This window comes from Panthera tigris, chromosome B4 (genome assembly GCF_018350195.1).
Source record: "Panthera tigris isolate Pti1 chromosome B4, P.tigris_Pti1_mat1.1, whole genome shotgun sequence".
In the NCBI taxonomy this organism is placed as follows: domain Eukaryota; kingdom Metazoa; phylum Chordata; class Mammalia; order Carnivora; family Felidae; genus Panthera; species Panthera tigris.
Genome location: NC_056666.1, coordinates 137404560 through 137421058, shown reverse-complemented (window position 1 = coordinate 137421058; position 16499 = coordinate 137404560). Strand labels below are relative to the sequence as shown.

General features: G+C 60.4%; 1 protein-coding gene across 1 annotated transcript in view; it reads left to right on the top strand.

The window, feature by feature from the left end:
* CELSR1 (cadherin EGF LAG seven-pass G-type receptor 1) overlaps positions 1-16499 on the top strand; it is a 138304-nt gene that overhangs the window by 52385 nt on the left and 69420 nt on the right. Inside the window, exon 2 of the mRNA XM_042993550.1 lies at positions 1145-1783. Within this exon, the coding sequence (XP_042849484.1) occupies positions 1145-1783 (639 nt within the window). The remainder of the gene's footprint in view (positions 1-1144; positions 1784-16499) is intronic.

Below are 16499 nucleotides of genomic sequence, written 5' to 3'. Positions count from 1 at the left end.
TTTGTGCCTCCGTGGGGACTGTGCTGGGGCCACGGCGACAAGGTGGCCTCCAGATTGCGTCATTTGACCTGCCCTCTCAGTGGTCCCGGCTTCCCGGAAACAAGCGGGGAAGGGCTCCCCGCCATGGCTCCTGCCCCTTGGCGGGGGAGGCCCGTCAGGCGTGGGCTGCGAGAGGGTGGGAGAGGGTCCTTGCCTGGCAGGGGCTCACTGGCCTGCACAGATGGCCCTGTGCCCCATGGGGGTGTGCTCGTTGGGGGCACAGGTACAGGGACCCAGAATCTGAGCTGAGCCAGAGGGATATGAACTTTGCTGGGTTTTTCTCAGGGTCCCATAGCACATTTGAGGCAGGGCCTGGGGGGCAGGTGAAAACCCCCTGGGTGGGGGTGCTTGCACCCGTCAGGGTGCCGGGAAGGCCGATGGTCCCACCCCGCAACCACCCTGGGGAGAGCCCCTGGGACCAGCCCTTGGGTGACTCCCCTGATTCTGGGCTTAGAACGGCCTAACCGAAACATCCCATCCCTTTCCCGTCTCGCAAAATCCTAAGTAGCTGGTTTCATGGTTGGCTGACCCGTGTCGGGTGAGGTGCAGCCCTGTCTTGTACGTGTCTTTGTAAAGCAGCATTTGCCGAGCGTCCGCCGTGTGCTGGGCACGTGGGGATGAATAGGGTGCAGCTCAGCACAGAAAACCCTTCAACGTGGCGTGGACCAAGGCCGTACCTGGATGGCAGCATCCTGGACGCCGTGGGGTCTGGGCTGGGCTGCGGGCAGGTGGGATCGGAGTGGGGGCTCCCGGGGTCTGAGACGGGTGCAGAGGTGGTAGAAGGGGGCTCAGTGGCCCCACGTGTCTGGAGCGGAGCGTGCGAGGCGGGGGACCCAGGTGGCGAGGGGCTGGGTCGCGGTGGCCCTGGGATGTCCTGCTGAGTGGTTGGGGGTCCGCGGGGTTCTTTCGAGCAAGACAGACTCAACAGGAGCTGTGCTTTGGGAAGCCGGGTGTGGAGGGAGAGGAATGGGGGGCCCGGAAGGCAGGGGTCAAGGCGGCGGTCGCGGTGGGGGCAGGGCGTGGGGCTCGCTTCGGCCGGCCGTTCCCGGGTGGGGCTGGCGGGGACCCGGACCCCGCGTGACCCCGACCCTCCTTGTGTCCACAGATGGCATCCACAGCGTCGTCGCGCTCTGCACCCTGCGGGTCACCATCATCACGGACGATATGCTGACCAACAGCATCACCGTCCGCCTGGAGAACATGTCGCAGGAGAAGTTCCTCTCCCCGCTGCTGTCCCTCTTCGTGGAGGGCGTGGCCACGGTGCTGTCTACCACCAAGGACGACGTCTTCGTCTTCAACATCCAGAACGACACGGACGTCAGCTCCAACATCCTGAACGTGACCTTCTCGGCCTTGCTCCCCGGCGGCGTCCGAGACAAGTTCTTCCCGTCGGAGGACCTGCAGGAGCACATCTACCTGAACCGCACGCTGCTGACGGCCGTGTCCGCCCAGCGCGTGCTGCCCTTCGACGACAACATCTGCCTGCGGGAGCCCTGCGAGAACTACATGAAGTGCGTGTCCGTGCTCAAGTTCGACAGCTCGGCGCCCTTCATCAGCTCCACCACCGTGCTCTTCCGGCCCATCCACCCCATCAACGGGCTGCGCTGCCGCTGCCCGCCCGGCTTCACGGGCGACTCCTGCGAGACGGAGATCGACCTGTGCTACTCCAGCCCCTGCGGCGCCCACGGCCGCTGTCGCAGCCGCGAGGGCGGTTACACCTGCGAGTGTCTGCAGGATTTCACGGGTACGTGTCGCTCCCCGGGCCCCGGGCGGGGTCGCACGCGGGGGCCCTCGCCGGCTCCCTCGGTCCACTCCCCTGCCCGGCGCCAGTCCGTGGCCTTGGCGGTGACGCCGGGAGCCGCACCTCCGTAGCCGGCGGGTGGGCGGGCGGGCGGGCGGGAGGCAGGCTTCCTGACGAGCCCTCCCAGGCCCCTGTTGACCGCGTGTGACTGGAGTCGCCCTCTTTCCGAGAGCGATTAAGGCGTGAGGGCCACCTGAAAACCCACGTGCGTGAGATGACACGCGCTTCCTTAGGCGGCTTCAGGTTGGAGGCACTTCATTCCGGGCTTTGGGTTTAATTGGCTGCTGTGAACAGTGTGACGGATGGAGATCATGGGCCGCTGATCACGCGGGTCTGGAGAGACGGTGTTGGTGTTTCACGCCCGGTGGTCGCTGTAGAGGTTACGTCTCCTCCGCCTTGAACGTACACTTGCCCTGAGACGTCCCGACTCGTCGCGAAGACGAATTGCTCCCCAGGCAGCCGGCGGTGGGTGTTTAGAAATAGGGAGTCAGAGCAGCACGGGTGTGCACGTCCTGGCCTTGGCCTTCGATCGCGTGTTGCCTAAGATCATGGCCCATTTGAAAAACAAGTTTCCGGTGGCCTGAGAGCGGTCTGGCGTTTTGGGGAAGCCGTCTAGGATTAGGTGGGACCTCGTTCATACCGGACGTAGCTTCGCGATTCCAGTATGGACTGTGGCCCCGGTTATCCTGTTTAGTATAAACAGCCGAAAAATCGTTATCCGCTTGTGTGGGACGTGGCACAGTTTATGGAGCTTAGCACAGGGGTTTACGGCATTAGCCGGTGTGTGTTAAGCGGGAAGAGTAAACGCAGGGTGGGGGGCACAGTGGGAGGAAGACGGCCGTGCCTGGCGCTCTGAGTCAGAAGAGGAGGAAAGGCGCCAGAGAGAGGCCGTTTGGCAGCCTGAGGAGGTGGGGGTTTACCGTGTCTGAGCCCCAGCCTGGTTATAATCCGGAGTACGGCGTGGCAAGAAAGGCACCTGACCGCCTGCCCTGTGTCCCCCCCTCCTCCCCTCCTCCCCATGCCTGTTTGTGGCTGGCTGGCTGGCTGTCCGTCTGTTTTGTGGGGCTCCAGAAGGGTCTGCCCCGCTGGCTCGGAGTGTTAACCCTGGATTCCTGGCTACACTGGGGCATGGTGGTGGGCCCGGACGGGAGGCTCAGGAGACCCCTGCCCCCGCAGTTCCTGCCTACGTTGTCGGGGCTCTGGCTGTGCCCACAGGCCTGAACCAGGCTCCCCTCTCCCCCACTCCTCCCTGCCCTGGGTTGTGGTGCTCACCACACGGTCCCGGCGTGCCCCGACCTCTCCTTCCCTGATCACCGTGACCAGCTGGGCTCTCGGCTTCTCCTGAAGCGGCTGACCAGGTGTGCCAGCGCTGGTGACGGGGAGGCCTCCCCCGTGAGCTGCTGTCCCCTCCCCCCTCCCTTGCCCGTGGCCTAGACGGGGAGTGCTTCCTCCCATGACTTCAAGTGGTGATGCTGTGGCTCTTGACCCTGGGAAAGGGCTGGTGTGCTCTAGGGACTCAGCTGGTGTTCAATTACTCCCTTGCCCCACGAGTATAAATGGAGTGCCTACCGTATGCCCGGCCACTGCACACATCAGACCTGCCCCTGCCCAGTCGGGTGGGGCACCTTTGGTTGTCTGCGTGATTGGCCCTTTCACTGATCAAGACATGTGGCAATGGGGACCAGGTAGGGGACAGTCCCTCAGGCACCCTCTGCTCTCTGATGGAGGCCTAGGATGGGGTCTAAGGTGAGCGGGGAGACCAGCTCTGCCTCGGGGGCCACAGCAGCAGGCCTGGGTTCCAGAAGTCCCGGACGTAAGCCCAGGGCCATGCCTGGGCTGGGTAAACCGTGGCTGCTAGGGACCCGTGGATTCTCTCCGAAGAGGGATCGACCTGCTGCGCGGAAGGGACTTCCAAAGTTCTTAGATTTCGTTTTCATCACGGGAGTCATTGCTAGAGAAATAATGACCGGAAACGGCCCGGCGTGTCATTGCCAGAAGATCCGCTGAGAGGCCGTGATTGGCGTGGGACTCATCTGAGTGTCTCTGGCCCTGAAGTCATCATCTGTGTTTCCCTCGGAGATAAGACAGGCCCAGACTGATTGTTTGGACTGAGTCCCCCTTCCTCCGTCTCTCCCTTTCTCCCTTTGAAGCCCCCCTCCTCTTGCGGGAGGTAATTGCGTTCATTTGCTGGTGCTGAAGGCTGCCTTGTCGTCGAGGGGGTTTTGTTACTTGCCCCTGGGTAAGCCGAGCCCAGGCCTCCGTGGGGAAGTTGGAAGCGGCCCAAGGCCCCCGGAGGACCCCGGCTTCCTGTGCTGCCGATGGACAGGAGACGGGCTGGATGAAGGAAGGTGTCAGTTAATGTCAGGCGAAGCTCCCTGAATTTGGTGCTGGAGAAAACACCCCCAGCAGCAATCCTGCGTTTTCTTAAATCCATGCTGGCCTGAGAGAAGGACCGAGGCCCCAGTGATGGAGGGCTGTGCGCTGGGGCGGTAGTCGGGGTCCGCAAGTGACCCCACTCTGAGAGCAGCAGGACATTATGGCTGAAGGCGTCATGGTCGCCGTCCTGATTTCCTCTAGAACTCAGCAGACGTCTGTTCTCGGCCCCTCGGTGTCTTGGGTTGTGAACAGCGGGGTTTGGTTTTGGCTAAACCCCCCCAAAGGTCGCCGCCCCATCCTCCCAAATCCTCGCTTCTGCACCTGTTGCCTGCTGCCATCACCTCCCTCAGACTCCGCCTCAGCGCCGTCCCCTGCTCTGGAAGGTTCTAGAAGGTTTCCTGACTTCCTCGGTGCTGTGTTTATGTGTTGGTTGCTCTGCTCTCACCTTGGGTGTGATCCCCTCATTTCCCTGCCTCTCAGGACAACGGTAACTCAGGGCTAATATTCACCAGCCTTCGGTACGCTGTGCTGTTCTAGATGATTCCACGTGTGTTACCCTAGTCCCCACATCAGCAACATGGCCCCGTCTGTAAGCGGAGAGACCGAGGTGCAGAGCAGCACAGTGTCTGGCCCAGCCGTTCCAACCGGGGTGATTCTGCCCCCGGGGACAGCAGGGGGTGGGATGGGGGGGGTGGAGGCCACACGTGCTGCCCACATGCGCCGAGGACGGCCCCACACAGACAGCGGGCCCGCCAGCGTGTCTGCGGGAGCGCAGAGCCACCGACCGCCTGATGAGTGCAGGTTCCCCCAGGTCTTCCTGGATGTCACCTCCCTGCCTCCACACGTGTCCCCTCCTCTCGTGCCCATTCCCCGCGTCCGCCCCCTGCTCGGCACTGGATGGCCACAGCACCGGGCACACGGAAGGTGCTCAGTAAGTGCTCATGCACACACCACGGGGTCGGGGTTCACTGGCCTGGCCTGTTCCTCCCTGTAGCCAGAGGAGGCGTCCTGGAGGCTCCTTCTGTACGGTGCCCGGTGCTCAAAGCAGTGCCTCCGCCGGAGGGGACGCGGGGGGACGGGGTGGCGCTAAGGTATTTATGACTCTGTCCCGCTGGTGTGAGAGCCGGCCCGGCTCCAGTTCTCACAGCACAGCTATGTGCGAACGCGGGCTGGCAGGCCTCCCCCTCCTCCCATACATGCATCTTCTCGTCGCGGAGAACGAGGTGATTTATCATCACAGATGAACGTCTGCCCACGGGGTACATTCCCGAGAAGGCAGCGACTTTGATAGCCCGGGGGGCAGGGGGAAGGCTTTCCTCCGCGCTCTGCCTGTCAGAGGGGAGGCCTGGCTGTGGCCCGGGACCTAGACCGTCAGGGTGCGCCCCCACCTCGGCCGCCCTGGCTGAGTCTCCTTCGTAGGGTCCTGTTTGTTCTCGAGCGTACGATTTGTTTTAAGTGTGTTTATTTCGAGAGGCAGAGAGAGCGTGAGTGGGGAAGGGGCGGAGACAGAGAACGTCAAGCAGGCTCCACGCTGTCCGCGCAGAGCCCGACGTGGGGCTCGAACTCACGAAACCGTGAGATCACGACCCGAGCCGAAACCGAGAGTCAGACGCTTAACCTACTGAGCCGCCCAGGCGCCCCTCTGGGCCTATGATTTTAGGTCCCTGGGCCACTTGACTGGATTCAGAGGGTGTTTCAGCGAATACTGGACAACAGCCCTGTCTCTGAGCGTGAAGCACCTGGTCGTCCCTGGGTCTTGGGGTCCCTGCTGCTGGACACTGCATCGAAATGGTTCTCCTCAGCATCGAAATAGGTGCTCCTTAGCAGAGATGTAGTCTGGGAATCACTGGGTCAGTAGCCACTTAGGAGTCTCGGTGATGCTGGGTTTAAGCTTTGTGCTAACTACCCCTGGGTGGAATGTCCCGTTGGTGCTGTGTGAGAGCCTTCCAGGGAACCTGACTGCCCCCCGTGGTGGCCTCCCTTGGACTGGGGGCCCTGACTGTCCCCCAAGGTAGTCTCCCCTGGGCTGGGGTCCTGACTGCCCCCCATGGTGGCCTCCCCAGGGATGGGGCCCCTGACGGTCCCCCGTGGTGGCCTTCCCTGTGCTGGGGCCCCTGACTGTCCCCCATGGTGGCCTTCCCTGTGCCTCCCCTGCTGGGGGTCCCAACTGTCTCCCGTGGTAGCCTCCCCTGGACTGGGGACCCTGCCCCCTGTGGGGAACTCTCCAGGATGAGGACGTCTGCCTAAGCTCAAGGCCAGAGAAACTTCTGGTATACAAACCGAATCATCTTTTCTGTTCATGGAAAATATTTAAAATCACTTCTGGCACTTCTTGGATTCTGTTAAAAAAATGCACATTACCCCCAACTGCACATTTTATCTTGAATTCTCCTGTCAGAGTCATGGTATTTCCGTCATCACGGGATGCACGAACGTGCTGCACGGTCCCAAGCAGAAACCCCGCGCCTCCGTGTAAAACTCTGTTCTGAGCTCCACGGCCGTCTGTGAGGGGAGGGGCGTCCACACCGTGTGGGAGAGGAGGTTCACCAGCTCCTGCCGCGGTTCACGGGATCGGAGGTCCCCTTGGAAGAATCGTCAGCAAGGCGAGTTTCGTCCTTAAACCAGGAAGTTCGTCATCATCATTCAAAGTGAAAGTCATTGGGGTGCCTGGGTGGCTCAGTCTGTTAGGCAACCGGCTTCGGCTCAGGTCACGATCTCCTGGTCAGTGAGTTCGAGCCCCGTGTCGGGCTCTGTGCTGACGGCTCGGAGCCTGGAGCCTGCGTCGGATTCTGTGTCTCCCTCTCTCTCTGCCCCTCCCCACTCACGTTCTGTCGCTGCCTCTCTCAAAAAGAAATACACATTGAGAAAAAAAAGAATACATGTTCTTTGTGGACATTGACGGGTCCCAAGGAACTGCCCCACGTCTCTAGCGCCACGCAGGAAGTGGAATTTGAACCATCTGGGGGCTGAGCTGCTATTTGTATGGACGACGGAGGTTTCTGTTAGCATTCTGGCTGAGTTTGGACACGCTGCTGTTTGAGAACTGGCTCGGTTTTCCTATGAGCTGATTCGGTGGTGAGGACACCGCTTCCCAGCCTCGGGGTATGCAGCTGCCGGGTTCACCTTCCGCCAGCAGGTTCTTCCCCAAGGTCACAGGACTGTGCCCAGACCCTCGGCCCTCCCCCCTCCTTCCCTCCCTCCCTCACCCTGTGGTGGCACGGCCAGCCCACTCACCACTCTGCCTGGGCCGGAGGGCCCTATGCCTCTGTCTCCAAGGGGTACAGGGCCCCCGTCTGTCCCCACCTGCACGTCTTCTCTCTAGGAGACCTCCCCACACCCACCCTCACCCCTACCCTCAGATACCCCTGGGTCATTAGAACCAGATCCTAGTCCTGTGTCTGAGACGTCATCTTGGGGCTCATTCTTGAGACACTGTAGACAGAGGCAGCTGCAGGCCCAGAAGGGCACACGGGGGGGCCCTGGATGGCCCCACCGTGGGGACTGTGACTTCTCAGCGTGTGCTCAGGCCCCAGGGCAGTGTGAAGTCTGTGTCCCATCAGGACTGGCTGGGGGCCGGACTGTGCGGGTCAGGACCCTCTGCCAGGCTCTGCCTCATTGTGGAGCCTGGACATCTCCTAAGCCGCCACCGGTGTTCTAAGCCCACATCCCTGGCCTGTCCCCTGGCTCGGAGGGACCGTGACTTTGCTCCGGGGGGTTGGAAGTGCCCTGTTGAAGGGGCCAAGATGGTGTCCTGGGCACTCAGGCCCCGGTGGTCGGCTCAGCTGACCCTGCCTGGTCACCACGTGCGGGCAGGTGTCCGGGGCCCTCTGGTTGGCCTCCCCACCAGCTTTGGCAGCCGAGACCTGTGATGTTTACTTGCGCTGTGTTCATTTAGCGCCTGCTGGGTCCTCAGCCGCTGCCAGCCAGGGGCACCACAGCGGGCTCGTGCTGGGGGGCGCAGCTCCTGGTCCACTGAGGCTCAGGGAGATGCGGAAAGATTTAAGGGCTGCGGCTTTCTGTGGGCGACTGTCCCCAGGAAGGAGATGGCTCCGGAATCTGGCCGGTGTCCTTTGGCGTGAGGAGGGTTGGGTCAGTGTCCTGGGGCTTACCTGGGGGTGTAAAATAACCCTGGCAAGGCCCTTCCGTGTCTCCTGCAGCTCCTGGGGGCCTCAGGTGGCCCTGGGCTTGTGGCCACACCGCTCCCATCTCTGCTTCCGTCCTTGCACAGCCGGCCCCTGTTGCGTGAGGACAGATGTGAGGGCAGGGGGCTCACCCGGGTGATACGGGTCGGGTCTCACATCCCAGGACCCTTCATTCCATGCAATCTTTGCCCTATGAACCGATGCCCACAGCTTCGAGAAGTCGGAACCTGCACGTGTCTTTTCGGGGCCACTGGTTAGCTGACTTGAGGGTTGGTTATTTTCTGTGCCCTTCACCCTCTGATGGGCGTGAGGAGTGGGAAGGTGGGGAGAGCACCCCTTTCCTAAAAGGAGGGGTCCTCGGGTGTGGCTCGGGGCTGGCACTGGCTGGGCCGCCTTTCCATCCCGGGGAGTTTAGAACGCACACTGATTATTCCGGTTAGCCGGGTTTCAACCCTCAAACATGTCGGTGACTCCGGTAAGAAGAACCAAAGCGGTGGGTAAGCCAGAATCGTTTTCCTTTCCTGCTGGAATGCGTTTTTTATTTATATTCAAAAAAAAAAGAATGGGTGTGTCTGCAGTTCTGGGAAATTGCTTCAAAGACAATAATGAAGTCATTCGAGAAGGCTCAGAGAAGGCCCAACCTGGGCAAGGTCTGGGCTTCCGGCTTCCCCTCCCTCCCGGCAGGGGGGGTCAGAGAGGGTGGGCGGCAGGTGTCTGGGCTCTCAGCAGAGGCCTTTCCTGGCAGCCTTGCCCCATGGAGGGGGAGGCTCCAGGGCAGAGCCAGTCACCGGGAGGTGAGAAAGTCAAACAAGGAGTGTGGGGGAGGGGGGGCTCCTAGTCCCAAGAAGTGAGTTAATAACCAGGAAATCACAGTACCAGCCTGCCAGGTGCTCAGCTCAGAGCTTTGCAGAATTAGCGCATTTCACCTTGATGCTGGCCTCCTGGGTGCTAGGGGCTGCTCCAGGGCAAGACACAGAAATCCTGCCTTCAGAGAGGGATTTGCAGCAGGGGAAACTGAGGCACCGGCCGGGGGCTTGCTCAGGAAGCCTCTGTCCCGGGGCAGCGGTGTTGCTCCCGAGGGGGGTGTTTGGTAGAAGGGGCCGCCGAGGCCCTGGGTGGGTGGAAGGATGAATGGGCATGTTTTCCCAGTGTTGAACCATTTCTGACGGAGACCCTCAAGTGTCCCCTGTCCCTTGTCTCCCGTCTCTGTGCTTCCCCCGAGGAACCGCGCTGCTGGATCACGTCTTGTTTGTTAAGATTTACCTTTGCAAAGTAACCTGACACCCACGGTGGGGACTGAGGTTCGGTGTCCTTGTGTCTGAGGACCTGACTCTGAAGCCGTCCCGTGTTGGTGACTGTGGGGCCTGCACTCTCTCCGGACGCTCTGTCCTCCGTGCACCTTATCGATCTTTAATTCTGCCCAAACTTCAAGCTCCAAAGTGTCTTTTGTGCTTCAGACCCGACTTCTTCCCTCGCTGACTTTGAAAATACTGGTTTTTCTAGTTCAAAGCCCTTGGCTGTTTCTGAGGACAAGGAGGGAGCGAACTGTCCCTTTATTTACTGAGCAGCTTAAGTCATCAAATTTGTACGTGCCCTTCCCCTCCTGTCCAGGAGGGTCCGAGGGTCTCTGTCTGGCTGTGCCCCCCTCTCCCGGCTGGCTGGGGCTCCGTCACCCCTCTGGTCTCCGCCCGGAGCAGCCACGGGGCAAGTTCTGAAGCTTGCTCTCGGAGGTGCCGATTTACATCAGCCTCGCCCTGGTTCCAGCCCCGAACCTCCTCGCCCCTCCTGCCACGACCGTCACACAGCCTCTACCCCACACACACACCAGACACACATCACACCCCAGAGACATACCTACACAACACACACATCTCACACATGCGCACACACACCCCACCTCGACGCCACCTGCTTGCCTGCCTGCTCTCTGTGCAGTGACACCGAGGTGCCCGGCTACCCCTTCCTCTTGCACAGACATCCTGCCCGACCGTGACATCCCGGTGGCCAGGACCAGGGATCTCCTGTCCCTCTGCTTGGGCCCCTTCTGGAGCCTAGTGGTCGCGCTGCCCCTCTGGCCACGATCCCCAGTCGTTCCGGCAAAGCCCAGTTCACAGGCTCCCGGACCCAGGCGTCCTCTCTTTCCTCCAGTTTCCTTATCTTTAAGGAACTTGCTTGTCACATACAAAAAATGATATGTTTTATACACGGTGCTGGGCCTCCGTTTCTTCATCTGCAAGATGGTGACTAGAACGGTCCCCATGTGGGACGCCTGGGTGGCTCAGTCGGTTGAGAGTCCGACTTTCGGCTCGGGTCATGATCTTGAAGCTCGTGGGTTCGAGCCCCGCGTCGGGCTCTGTGCTGACAGCTCAGCCTGGAGCCTGCTTCCGATTCTGTGTCTCCCTCCCTCTCTGCCTGCCTCTCCCTGCTTGTGCTCTGTCTCTCTCTCTCTTAAAAATAAACCTTAAAAAAATGAAAAAAAAAAAAAGCAGAGTCCCCATGTCTGGGGATTAGAGTAGCAGTGATGGCCGGGCCTCACTGCCCTCCGTAACCCAGTGTTCCCCGCAGTCACCTTGCAGGCGAGCCCTTGGCTCCAGCCCTTGCCCGCTGGGGCCTCTCCTGGGGATTCAGCCACAGACTGAGTGAGGGTCTGTGGCTCAACACTGCAGGCCGGGGGCGGGCAGGCAGTGTCCCCTCGCTCCCAGCCCCGAGGCTGGTGTGGGACAGGCATCCGGTCACGGACATGTGTGTAAGGGGGCTGGAGGGGCCTCGGCTCCGGGGAGCTTCTGTTTCGTTGTTAAGGGGAGTCCTTCCCCAAATTTTTGCTTGGGGTTCTGCACTGGGGCCAAGACCAGGAGGCCGAGCCCTGTGTTCCTCACCTGCGGGGGGCTTGTGGTTCACTGTATGCATTATTGAGTGCGGCTATCGGTTTGCCCAGGTGAACCCGATCCTTGGCGTGGGGGTGGGGCTGGCATTCGTCACAGTGGCGGGGGGTGGTGGGGGTGCATGGCAGGAGGAGGGGACATTCTCCTCAGAGTCGGAATGACCCAGAGCGAGCATCTGACTCTGAGCAGGAGGTCAGGATGTGAGAAGCCCAAACTTGACTTGAATGAGGACTCCCAGGAAAGGAACGATAAAGTTAATTCTGGACAGGAAGTGTGTCTGAGAACATGTGGGTTTCATTTTAATAGTGTTTCTAATGAGAACTGTATCAGATGGTAAAGATATGAGGCTCACTAAGGTTGATCCGAGTTAGTTACCTAAAGTAAGATCATTTTTATCATTTCGTTTCGTTTCGTTTCATTTCATTTCGTTTCGTTTCATTTCATTTCATTTCATTTCATTTCATTTCCTCTTAGAGCATGCAGGTGGAGGAGAGGGGCAGAGGGGGAGAGGGTTAGAGAGAGAGAGAGAGAGAGAGAGAGAGAGAGAGAGAGAGAGAAAGAGAGAGAAAGAGAGAGAAAGAGAGAGAAAGAGAGAGAATCCTAAGCAGGCTCCACCCTCAGTGCAGAGCTCATGACCCTTGAACTTGTGACCCTGCGATCATGACCCCGGCCAAAATTAGGAATCAGAGGCTCAGGCGCCTGGTGGCTCAGTTGGCTGAACGTCCAACTCCTGATTTCAGCTCAGGAAATGATCGCACAGTTCGCGAGCTGGAGCCCCACGTCAGGCTCTCGCTGACAGCACAGAGCCTGCTTGGGATTCTCTCTCCCTCTCTCTCTGCCCCTCCCCTGCTCATGCTCTCTCTCTCAAAATAAGTAAATAAAACTCAAAAAATAGATTAAAACAAACAAAACTTATCTTATCACGTCTCTTCCAAGTTCGTGCTCAGTGATGTCAAGGTGTTAGCTTGAAATTGACCGAGGGGGTGTGCCCACCGTGGAAATGGGAAATGGGCAGGTCGGGGCTCCCCTCACCCGGGCCGGCTCTCAGGATTCGCCAGCACCCCACTGCATAGGACCTACATTTAAGAGAAAGTGTTGGTAGATTCTTACAGTGTAGACAGATGAGCTGCGGTGGCCGCTGTGGGAAGTGCCCTTAGGAGACCCGGGCTCGGCCTGAATGAAGGTGCTAGAATCCAGACAGAAGGAGCTTCCCGGGCTCACCTCGCCCGTCTGAACACCCAACACTCCCGAGTCCTCACTGGCCTCTTCTCCAAAACGCGTGTTGAACTATAAAAGTAATTCTTCGTTCATCACATCAGCATTTTCCCAACACCGTTTGAATCAAATACACGAATTAGTAGCTTTTATAATTCCGTGCAGGCATTAATCATTGGCTTGGACCCGGGAAATCCTGGCTTTTTACAATTTCATTTTCCGAGCATTTGTCTCATCCCTGCTGCGCGCTGGGTGTGCATCGGGCGCCCCCTCTGCGCCTGGCACCCTCTGCGTGCCGGACGTGCTCAGACTTGGCTCCAGAGACCCTGTCCCGCCCTGGAGCCTGGGGACACAGATGCTAATGAGCAGCCCCACGGCCGCTGCCAGCCTGGAGCCAGAAGCTTCTGGGCCTTTTAGCGACTGTCATGGGTGCCCTGGACCTGGTCAGGCATATGGGTGCAGCTTGCTAAGGGGAGCGTGCCTGGGACAGGACCGCAACCGGGTGCAGGGAAGCCGCCCCCGGAGGCCAGGCCCACAGGAAGGGGGCCACCGCCGGGTTATCATTGGTGACCACCTGTGTCACCTGTCGTGTCCCCGACAGCCCTGGGAGGAGGGGGGCCACGTGGCCGGAGTGTGGGGCGTGCCGCGGGCGAGCGGGGCGTTTGTGGGGGCAGAGGTGTGGCTGAGGGCCGGGCCTCGGGGCGGAGTGGCGTCTTTACGGAGCCGTGCGTTGCCGCTAAGCCAGCACCTGGCAAGGGGGGCGTTCTGAAAAGCTCTCTCTCGAGTTTCTTGGAGCACAGGCGGGTTCGCAAGTCAGTGGGCAGCTGGCCTGGGTTCAGGGCGTCTGCGGCAAGGTGGCTGTGGTTGTGTGGATGGAGGCTGCACTGCTGGGGTGCAGGTGGCAGTGGAGGTGAGGGACGGGACTCCCTGAAGTGACGGGGGTGGGGGAGGGTGGGGGCGGGCACTGATGGAGATGAGGGGGAGGGACACTGATGGAGGTGAGGGAGAGGGGCACTGATGGAGGTGACGGAGGGGGGGCACTGATGGAGATGAGGGGGGGCACTGATGGAGGTGAGGGGGAGGGGCACTGATGGAGGTGACAGGGGCAGGCACTGATGGAGATGAGGGGGCGGGCACTGATGGAGATGAGGGGGAGGGGCACTGATGGAGGTGAGGGGGAGGGGCACTGATGGAGGTGAGGGGGAGGGGCAGGGTGTCTCTGGGCCCTGGGCTTGCCTCCCGTTCAGATGGTGAGGGCCCCTCCTCCAGGGAAGAGGAAGACGGGGTTTGAGGTGTGGGCTCTGTGGGGTGGTGGTTGGGTTGGTTGGTGGGGCCCAGAGGAGCGGGCCGAGGCATGGCTGTGGAGGTGGGGAGCCCCCCCCCCCTTGCTGGCTTTCAGACGAGGCTGGGGAAGAGCGCCCCTGAGCGCAGAGGAATCAGAGCCGAATGTCACTCAGAAGCCAGCGAGGCGGCCTCATAGGTCAGATGCTGCGTCACCTCCGGGCGCTGGTTGCCGAGGCCAAAATTTACCACGACCCTAATTTTAGGACAAACACAGAAGGCTGCTGTGGTGGGTTAAGTAGTGTCCCCCCAAATTCATGTCCAGAGCCTCAGAAACGCATCCTCATTTCAAAATCGGGTCTTTCTGGATGTATTAGTTAAGGCTCTCAGGATGAAACCATCCCAGATTTGGGGTCCCCCCAACATCCGGTGACTGGTGTCCTTGTAAGAGAAAGGAGGGGATTTGGGACACGGGACACATGTGCATGTGAAGGCAGAGACTGGAGGGGACGTGGCCACAAGCCCGGGAGCGCCGGAGTGGGGAAGGCAGAAGGCCCTGGCAGGATTGGGACCCTCCGAGGAAACCCCTCCTGCCCACACCTCAGTTCTGGCTTCCAGAACCACGAGAGAATAAGTTTCTGTTGTTTTAAGCCACGCAATTTGTTGTCCTTTCTTCCACCAGCCTTAAGAAACCAGTATTTATTGGAAATGAAAAAAAAACTTTACGGTTAAATCAAAACAAACAGCTCCGTGGAAACAGCTTCGTTCGCAACTTATATTAAAAAAAAAAATAGCACGATCTTGAAGAAAAACAGGGATGACCCCCCATGGGACCACCAGGTGGTCTGAGCGCTCAAGTCCCCACGTGGCCGTGGGTGGGACAGGCCCCCTCACGCCAGCCGTCCTTCTGTTCCTCCTGGGGAAGGAAGTTTCCCTGCAGCCCCGGAAAACTGGTCTGTAAGCAGGAAAACCGGGAGCCAGACTCAAAGTCACATCTTCGGGGACCGCAGAGCTCTCGGGCCGGGCACACGGCCTCCTGTCTCTGGGCCGCGGAGGCGGGCCCGGGGAAGACGTCTGCAGGCTGGCGCGCAGGCAAGGGCTGGGCTGGGGGCCTCGGAAGGCTGGCGGCGGTGGGGGGGGTGCAGGAACACCTGGACCCGAGCCCGCGACGCTGTTCTGGAACGCCTTGGGGCGGAGCGCTGCGGGAAGGGCCTAGCGGGCCTCCCTTTGTTTGCTGTCACGGTTTGGGGAGCACTCCCCCGCCCTGTCCCCTCGCTGCGGCTCCGTTCCAGAATACTCTGTACTTGGCCACCGACATGCCAAGCTGGAACTCGGGGAGCAAACACTCCCACATGTCATACACGTTTTTCAAGCAGAGATTAGAGAGTTTGAAGTGTGCGGAGGACAAACACACGTTAAGCTAAGCATTGAAAAGGAAGGCAGGGAATTTAAGAAGCCCGTGGGCTGTTCACCTGGAGGAGGCCAGGAGCACTGGGTCGCAAGTGTGAGGGTGTGAGTGTGGGTGGGGGAGGGTGTGAGTGCACAGGCGTATGTGTGAGGGCACGTGTGTGCACAGCTGTATAAATCAGCACACCTGTGAGTGTGTGTGTGTGTGTGTGTGCGTGTGTGTGTGTGTGCGTGCGTGTGTGTGTGTGTGCGTGCATGTGTGTGTGTGTGTGTGTGTGTGTGTGTGTGTGTGTGCTAGCATAAGCCGCACGGTGGCCGAGCCCAGCGCTGTGGCAGGCGGGGCACCCTGGTAGCCCCCCAGCCAGCTGGGGCCAGGAGTTTCCATGGAGGGTGGAGCTCGAGGGGGTCCAGGCGGGTCCGTGGGCTCCTGTCCTTTTCCTCTTACTTCTGAGAGGGTGCGAACCAAGCCTCTCTGCCAACGCGACCCTGGGGTCAGCCCCTGCCCGGGAGAACAGGTGGGTGGGCTGGCCGGGGCTTCTGGCCTGGCCCTGGGGGTCACTGGCCTGCTGGCCCCTTCACGGTCCTGGACTTTAGTTAGGAAGTCTGTGATTTCAAGCCACCCGCCCCCCGTTTTCGACGGGGCTCAGCCTGGAGCAAATTGTACTTTTTGGGCGTTGCGACTGGGGCTACGTGGGGGAGGGGGAGGGAAAGCCCAGAGTGTTTGGGAGCACCACTGGTTTGCGATGCTGACCGCAGGTCAGTTTGGCCTGTGCCTCAAAAGTGAGCTTCTTGGAAGCACCCCCTCGGGTGGCTGAAAGGGTTTTCTTACGCTGGTCAGCGATCGCGCTCTAGAATCCTCACCGTCAGAGCTCGGCCTCCAGGAATGCTCTGAGTCCCTGCGATCTGTGTTCTCAGGAGCTGCGCCTGGGGGTCGGGGGCTCAGGACGGGCTGGAGGGGAGCGACAGAGTCCTCTGCTGACCGTGTCCCCACCTCCGGAGACGGCCAGCTCTGGGCCGGGGCACCGGACCCTCCAGCTCCTCACTGACCAGCCACGGGGTGTGGGCTGCCCCAGCAAGGGTGGTTTCCTGGCTTTGGGGGGGTTCTGGGTGCAGAGTCTGGTGTGAGCCATCAGCACCCAGCACGCCGGGGCTCGGTCCCAGGGGGCACTCGGGCTCCACCGTAACACCCACTCTCAACAGCACCTCACTTTCCTTGTTCAAGATTGATGAGATCCTAACATCACCCTGCAGTCCGTTCACATTCTCAGCGATCTTGCACGTGCCTGCTGTGGGCTGACTCGTGTCCCCCCCCCGCCCCCGACTCGCGGGTGGAAGCCCTGACCCCCAGCCACACAG